Here is an 8,415-nt window from a genome sequence, read left to right as displayed (position 1 = left end):
GAAGAGGTAATTATCGGGAGGAAGTGGGAGGGGAGCTGTTGCACTGTTGTAAATTGTGGTCAATGTCATGAGACAAAGTGGATGTGAACTGCTGTATGGAAAGTGAATTTGCTCTGTAAATCTTCACCCAAATCACAATTAAAAAAAAAAAATTTCCAATGGCAAAAAAAAAAAAAAAACAACCCACCAAATGTGTCTTGGAGGAAGTGCAGCGCAGCTAGAATGCTTCTTAGAAGCGAGAATGGTCAGATCATCTCACCTACTTTGGTCATGTTGTCAGAAGGGACCATTTCCTGGAGAAGGATACCATGCTTGGTAAAGTGGAGGGTCAGGGAAAAGGGGGAAGACCCTCAGTGAGATGGACTGACACAGTGGCTGCAATGATGGGCTCCAGTAAAGCAATGATTGTGAGGATAGTGCACCGCTGGGCAGTGTTTGGTTCTGTTGTACACAGGGTCACTATGAGTTGAAGCCAACTCAATGACACCTAGCAAACAAAAAATATAATGACCCTAAAAACCCAAACTCATTGTTGCCAAGTCAATTTCATCTCACAGAGATGCTATATAAGACAGGGTAAAACCACTCCACAGGGTTTCCAAAGCTGTAATCTTTATGGAAGCAGACTGTCACATCTTTCACCTGTGGAATGGCTGATGGGTTCAAACTGGTGACCTTTCAGTTAGCAGCCAAGTGCTTTAACCATTGTGCCACTAGGGATCCTCATTAATCTACATGTTCAAAAAATCTACAGTGCCTTCCTATTGCCTATGGTGCCAATAACTGATTCATAATTACTGCTGTCTTACAGGTTTTATGATTCCTTTACTTGACTTTCAAGAGCCTTCCTATCTGCCACTACCTGACTAATTTAACCATTTTTCTAGAAGGTCTCTGCTCCTGTCAGACAGGTCTTAAGCTCTCTCTTACAGGTTTATGACTTTCTACTGGCTCCTTTTTCCCTTTATCGATGTATACTTTAAGATATTCCTCAAGTCCTCACACCATTTTAAAACTTACCCAATTCCTATAGTAAAAATAGATTACTCTTCTCTGAACTTCTGCTGTACATTTGTAGAATTAATATATGTAGAATTAAGGATACAACAAAAAATTAAGGTTGAAGCCAAAGGCCAAGTGTTTTTCCTTTTAAAACAGGAATTTGAAAATAGAAGAAGTTTTTGTGAGAGATTGGAAAGAAGGTTGGCTTATGTTTATAATTACCAAGACAATTAAATTCTCATTACGAAGTTGAGTTACTATCTATATCTTTCTACTTGTGGGCACAAGTTTTCAACTAATATTAAAAAGTTTGTTTTAATAATTTCAAAGAGTATTGACTTGATTTTAAACTGTAGATGTTTGTTATGAAAAAATACACTTGCTAAAATGGTTGCATAGAACATGGTGTTTTTAAACTTACAGTTGATGCTATATTTGGCAAAAGAGGTTGTTTTACTTATTAATCTTGTGATAATTAACCTACTGACTATAACTTCAATAATCTAGCTCTAATTAACTCAATCAATATAAAAGCTTATTCAGTGTCTCTTAAAGTTGGAAATATGTCAAAAAGCTGTCCTCCTTGTAAAACAGATAAAAATAGTGGCTCTAACAAGTTCAGTTCAAAACAAAGTAAAATATCATACATAAAATATACATAACTGTAGGGGTCCATTTCAAGAATAGCAGAACTAATTCACAGTGAAAGAAATCAGAACAGTGGTTACTGCTGGGTGATTCACAGAGTGGATGAGAGCACTTTCTGGAGCAATGGAAATATTCTACATCTTGGTAGGGTTGTGATTTATACCTTTTCGTCAAAACTCATTGAACTGTACACTTCAGCGCTGTACAGCTCCCTATGTATAAATGATACTCTACAAAAACATGAGCAAAACAAAACAATGTAGAATCAAATATCCATGACAGATTTTTATCAATTGCCCCCTTATATCATGGATAATAATTCCGTCTTCCAGCCAAATTGGAAGCTCCTTGTGGGTAGTGACCACACACAGCTTTATTTCTTGTACCTCTCAGCCCCTGATACAGAAAAGGGTAAACTGTAGCATTCACCACATTCTTGTTGCTAACACTGGTTCTGAAAGCATTTTAATCCCACAGTCAGGATAGTTTCCTATGAAGATAGGTGCTGTCAGATTGGAAAACAGACGGAAGACGGCTGCAGCACAATGTGGAGGTTGTACAAAAAGAAAACAGTTTCCCAAGTGCCAGATGACAGCGTAGCTCTCAATGGCTTCTCAAGTCTCCACTGCCTAGTTTGACCTTGGAAAAGCTTCATCTCTGCACTGCAGAAAGAAGAGCTGTGGACTTCTTGTTCTTTATATCCAAGATGGGAGGTCCTTTTATTAGTCAGCTTATCCCTCTAATGAAAAGCTTCTGAACGTAATTGTTGAGAAGCATACTGATTGTTGCTTTGGAATTATTTATTCTCCAGGTTATAATAGTTGAAATTTGTTTGCACATTTTCTTCAATCTCATAAGGTGTTTCGCCATGAGTTAATTTAATTTCCCACTTCAGTTCCTGGAAAGCAAGACCTTCCCCATCAGTCATCACTCCAGGACTGTGCTTGGATCCAGAAGACACATAGCTGTGCATGTATTTGCAACACCGTATTACTTGCTAGTAGCTACCTTTATAAGATCTTTAGAATCATGATTTCATTGAGAAAAGTTTCTTCCTATGATTAGAATTTTAAAATGGGCTTGAATTTCTTAATTTTTTATTCAGCACATGACTCCTGTTAATTTTTAAAATTTGCGCTAGTAAGCATGAGCTCAAATGAAATGATAATGGATTTTTTTCCCCGTTTACAAGGTACATTTTTGATCACTTTACATGGTGTTAATGACACGCAGTGGAGCTCTGGTGGCACAGTGGTTAAGCACATGGCTGCTAACTGAAAGGTTGGTGGTTTGAATCTACCAGCTGCTCCATGGGAGAAAGATGTGGCCGTCTGCTTCCATGAGGACTACAGCCTTGGAAACCCTATGGGGCAGTTCCACTCTGTCCTAGAGGGTTGCTCTGAGTCAGAATTGACTTGACAGGAATGGGTTTAATGATATACAAAGGAATAACATAACACCTTGGTAATAATAAGAAGCTGTGACTAGACTATGGGGGTGAGACAGCTCAGAAAATAAATGAAAATCATTTCATACAATGATATGAAGAAAATCAGACTAAATAAGGGGATTAAAAAAACAAAAACAAAAAACAAAAAACCACCAAAAAGCAAAACAAAACAACTTGTTGCTTATGAAAACATCTTAGTCATAACCAAATACTTTGAAGGAATGAGTCGTTGGGCATGGAGGCTCAGGACCATGGTCTTGGGGGACACTAAGTTCAACTGGCAAAACACAGTCCACAAAGCCAATGTTCTACATTCTACTTTGATGAATAGGGACTAGGGTCTTAAAAGTTTGTGAGCAATCATCTAAGGTACAACTACTGGTCTCTCCTTGTCCAGAGCAAAGAAGAGTGAAGAAAATCAAGGATGTAGGAAACAATTAGTCCAAAGGACTAATGGAACACATGAACGAACACCAGTCTCCATGACCCTGAGAGCAGAAGAAGTAGATGGTTCCTGGCTACCACTGCTGACAGCTCTGAAAGGGATCACAGTAAGAGGTCTCAGAGTGGGAGAACACGTGGCACAAAACTCAAAATCATAAAAAAGACTAGTCTTCCTGGTCTGATGAAGACTGGTGGAACCCCTAAGACTATGGCCCTTAGACACCCTTCAAGTTTGGAACTGAACTGTCAGCCAAATGATAGACAAGCCGACAGGTGAACAGCAATATCAGGAGAGTATGCACTCGTTAAAACGATCAAGCATAGGAGATCAAGAGGACAACATTTGCCCAGGAATAGAGCTTGGAAGGTAGGAGGGGATGGAAAGGAAGGATGAGGGGAACGAGTGAGTGTGGGGAGGAAGTAGGAAGAATGCTGTAACAGTGTGGGGATTACAGTCAATACCACAAAGCAGAACATGTATGGGTAGTTGGGTAGAAAACTAATTTGCTCTGTAAACTTTCACCCAAATCACAATTAACAAAACAACAAAACAAAAAACTTTTTGCAAATTTGACAAGGTCTAGAGTCAAAACCAGTAGACCTCAGTGGTAAAGTAGAGAGTATTGTCCTTTCTATAATAATGTCCATGAATCAATCTGGAAAACAACAAACAAAAACCTCAAAGCAGCAATTTTATTGAAGCTTTGTTTAGAAATAATACTTTCTTTTTAATGCAAAAATGCAATCTGTAAAGAAAATACCTCACAAATCTTTATCTTCTGTCTCAGCCACTCAAATTATCCTTAAAATATGAAACAAGTGAGTAGGAAGGACATCATGTAATAAAGTAAAAGCTTCAAGGTAAATCAAATTGGGAAATAAAATTCTATGTGGATACATAAATTCCTAAATCCTTGCTTAATGAGAATAATTATGACACAGCAAGACTATTTTTCTTCCATGCAAATTCTTAAAGTAATAGAAAAAGTGGATCACAGACTCACTATTGGAAAATATCTCATCTCGTCTCTTCTATTATTCAAAGCTGAAGTCCTTACCTAAAAAAAAAATTCCTACCATTTTGCTTTTGCCTGAACACTTCCAGTAATCTATTTATAGGTTCAGTCAGTACCACAGGGAACCAGAGATGAAGCTTCCCTAGAGAGGTAATCCAGGAGAAAACTCACAATAGTGAGAGTATCTATTTGCAGAAATCTCCCACCTTTGGAGACATTTTATAACTGGGGTTAGTGGAAAGTGAATGTTTCAAAACGAATCAAAGCATAAAGGCTTTACTAAAATCATACCACATTTACTTTGGTATATCCTTAGGATTGAAAGGTTTCTAAAGAAGGTATTATTTAAACTACAGTGTGAAGAAAGATGATTTTGCAGTGAACTTAGAAATACAGAGAATGAATAAGAATTTTTCCATTTTTATCCAGCAGGACTCAGGGAAAGACATGCTGCCTATCAGATATAAAACTGCAATTACAGGAAAGATGCCCAGAGACACAAGGTATTTCTACAGTTGTTATGTTGTTGTTATGTGCCGTCAAGTCGGACCCAACTCATAGCGACCCCTCCTTGGGTTTCCGAGGCAGTATCACTACGGAAGTAGATTGCCCCATCTTCCTTCCAAGGAGTGGCTGGTAGGTTTGAACTGCCAGCCTTCTGGTCAGCAGTCAAGTGCTTTAGGCACTACGCTACCAGAGCTACAGTAGCGGACACAATTCTCAACACCACCCAACCCTCTCTGATCAATTGTTCTGATTACTACTTTGACTTCCCAGACACCTTGATACTAGCAAGGAGGTATCCTAGACAGTGGGTATGAAGATTCATTGAAATGGTACATTTCTCTGTTACAGTCACAAACTGGCATTATTTATTTTTATTTATACATTTTTATGTGTGACTGTGTCTATTTGATTATCAAAAGCCATCTCCTAACTGTCTCATCAACCCTCGGTAACACTTATAAGATAGAGTATCTGGATCTAGAAGCTCAATTAGACTTTGGACCATACCAAGACACTGCCAGCAAGCTCTCCTTGATGGCATTTATTTCATTCTTACTTTAAAACAGCCTGCTCTCTTTTTTTTAAATGTCTATAATACATAGAGTTGAACTCTTCTTTCTTATCATGTTCAAACATGGATAAGAGTTTTTGGGCAATACATGGATGAAGCAGTATTATCTGAAGATGTATGCAGCACCACGATTGGAGAAAGGCTCATTAACAACCTGCAATATGCAGATGACACAAAGGTCGGAGACTACAGCCTTCAGTATGCATTATACCTCAACATAAAGAAAATAAAAATCCTCCCAACTGGACCAATAAGCAACATTATGATAAACAGGAAATGTTGAAGCTGTCAAGGATTTCATTTTACTTGGATCTATAATCAACACCCAAGGAAGCAGCAGTAAAGAAATCAAATGAAGGACTGCATGGAGCAAATCTGCTGCAAAAGACCTCTTCAAACTGTTAAAGAGCAAAGATATCACCTTAAGGACTAAAGTGAGCCTGACTCAAGTCACGGTCTTTTAAATTACCTCATACGCATGTGAAAGCTGGACAATGAATAATGAAGACTGGGGAAGAATTGGGGCATTTGAAGAATACTGAATATACCATGGACTGCCGGAAGAACAAATCTGTCTTGGAAGAAGTACAGTCAGAATGCTTCTTAGAAGTGAAGATGGTGAGACTTTTTCTCATGTACTTGGACATGTTATCAAGAGGGACTAGTCCCTGAAGAAGGACATCATGCTTGGTAAAGTAGAGGGTCAGCAAAAAAGAGGAAGATCTTCAATGAGATGGACTGACACAGTGGCTGCAACACCGGGCCCAAGCACAGCAATGACTGAGTACGGCACAAGACGGGGCAGTGTTTCATTCTGTTGTACACAGGTCACTAAGTGCTGCAGCCAACTCAATGGCACCTAACAACAACATAACACAAGGATGAATTTTAATCTTCCTCTTCTGTGATAATATTTGGTCAGTCTAGCTAAAGGTTTGTCCTTTTGGTTGCTTTTCAAAGAATCAACTTGGTTTCTCTGATTTTTTTCTATTATTTATCCTCTATTTCATTAATTTTTACTCTAGTCTTTATTATTATTTATATCAATATTGCTTCCATTTTATTACCGTGTTAATATTTACTTTCATAATTTTACAAAATGCTCTTTTATCATTATTTCAGTTTCCGATTTTTCTAATCATGTGTATTAAGGTTTTTTTTCTTTTTTTTTTTAACCTAGTACCTTGGGTTCTCCTTTTCCACTTGTCTGAGAGCTATCGCCTGCAGGTAAACAATGACTCACATGTTCTTCTCAGACAAGCAAATGTAGTCATAGCACAGAACCTCTTTCTTTGTCATCTTCAAATCTTAGTATGTCATTTTCCTCTTCTCCAAACTATGTCCTTCCCCCCTTTTTTATAAAGAAATAATTACCAAAAAAAATGCACTGCCTTTAGGAAGACTTTATAGCCTAATTCTAAATGTCCCTTTAGCCATTCCAACAGTGTGTTACAACAGGCTGATGATGTAGCTAGTTATGTACCTAGTGTTATGTTTCATTACAGGCATTCCTAAGTGAGTTTCATCTGAATCCGTCTTTTCTTTTCAAGGTGGTCTGTTTCAAGCTTATCTTACCTTACGGACATGACAGGAAAAGAGGATGTTCATGTATTTGTCCTTTCGTTTTAGTTCATTAGCAACAGGGACAAAAGTGCCTGAGGTCTGTGGTGTATCTGGCTTCTGAAAGAAAATGCAAAAATGATAAAATAAGTATGCTTAGCATTTTAGATACAAAGGCACTCACTCTTCTTGTATATGCTTTATAACTATTCTCACATATGTCCACACACATACTTTCCATCTAGGCTCCAAGCCCCCTAGAGCTGGGAAAGGGAGGGAACAGGAGAGGTTGAGGACCTGTGGAGTGGCAGGATATCCAGGTATAAAGGGCTGGGAAGCAAGGCTAGGCCCCAGGCGCCCTAGAGCCAGGAAAGGGGGGAAGTAGGAGAGGCCTGGGACCTCTGGAGCGGCAGGATCCAGGTAAAGGGGAGGGAGGCAAGGCTAGAACCCAAGCCCCCTAGAGCCAGGAAAGGGAAAGAATGGCTGGGGACCACAAGTGGCAGGTTCCAGTAGGAATCAGGTAAGGGGAGGGTGCAGAGGTTTCCAACAGCAAAGGGAGACAAACTTGTCTGTCAGCTTGTCATCCTGTGGGGCTTGTACGTTGCTGTGAGGCTTGAGGCTGTGTCACTGGTGTTTCAGACGCCATCAGAGTTGCACATAGTGCACAGGTTTCAACATAGTTTATAGACTAAGATAGACTAGGAAGAAGGAGGAAGCCATCCATTTCTCAAAAATTGGCCAGCGAAAAGCTTATGAATAGCAGAGAAACACTGTCTGATACATTACTGGCCAATTTTATGAATAGCTCAGAAACACTTCAACACAGTGCAGGAAGACGAGCCCCATGGGTTGGAAGCACTCAAAATAGGACTAGGAAAGAGCTGTATCATCAGAGTAGAGCCTACCTTAATGATATGGATAAAGTAAGTCTTTCAGGACCTCCATGTGCTGACATGGCATGACTCAAATTGAGGAGAAACAGCTGCAAACATCCATTAGTAATTGGAACATGGAATATATGAAGTATGAATCTAGGAAAACTGAAGTTGTCAAAAATGAAATGGAACACATAAAGATTGATATCCTAGGCATTAGTGAGCTGATATGGACCGATTTTGGGCATTCTGAATTAGACAACCATAAGATCTACTATGCCGGGAATGACAAATTGAAGAGGAATGGCGTGGCATTCATCATCACAAAGGATGTTTCAAGAT

The 8,415-nt window shown here is 39.0% G+C and overlaps 1 protein-coding gene across 1 annotated transcript in view; it reads right to left on the bottom strand.

The window, feature by feature from the left end:
• The window catches only part of MYO1D (myosin ID), a 431,366-nt gene that overhangs the window by 152,721 nt on the left and 270,230 nt on the right, over window positions 1-8,415 (bottom strand). Inside the window, exon 18 of the mRNA XM_042780479.1 lies at window positions 7,214-7,318. Within this exon, the coding sequence (XP_042636413.1) occupies window positions 7,214-7,318 (105 nt within the window). The remainder of the gene's footprint in view (window positions 1-7,213; window positions 7,319-8,415) is intronic.

Source organism: Orycteropus afer, unplaced genomic scaffold (genome assembly GCF_000298275.1).
Source record: "Orycteropus afer afer isolate SDZICR_OR568_19922 unplaced genomic scaffold, OryAfe1.0 scaffold00042, whole genome shotgun sequence".
In the NCBI taxonomy this organism is placed as follows: Eukaryota; Metazoa; Chordata; class Mammalia; order Tubulidentata; family Orycteropodidae; genus Orycteropus; species Orycteropus afer.
Note: the sequence above shows the minus strand (reverse complement) of the source record. Positions and strands in the feature narration are given on the sequence as shown.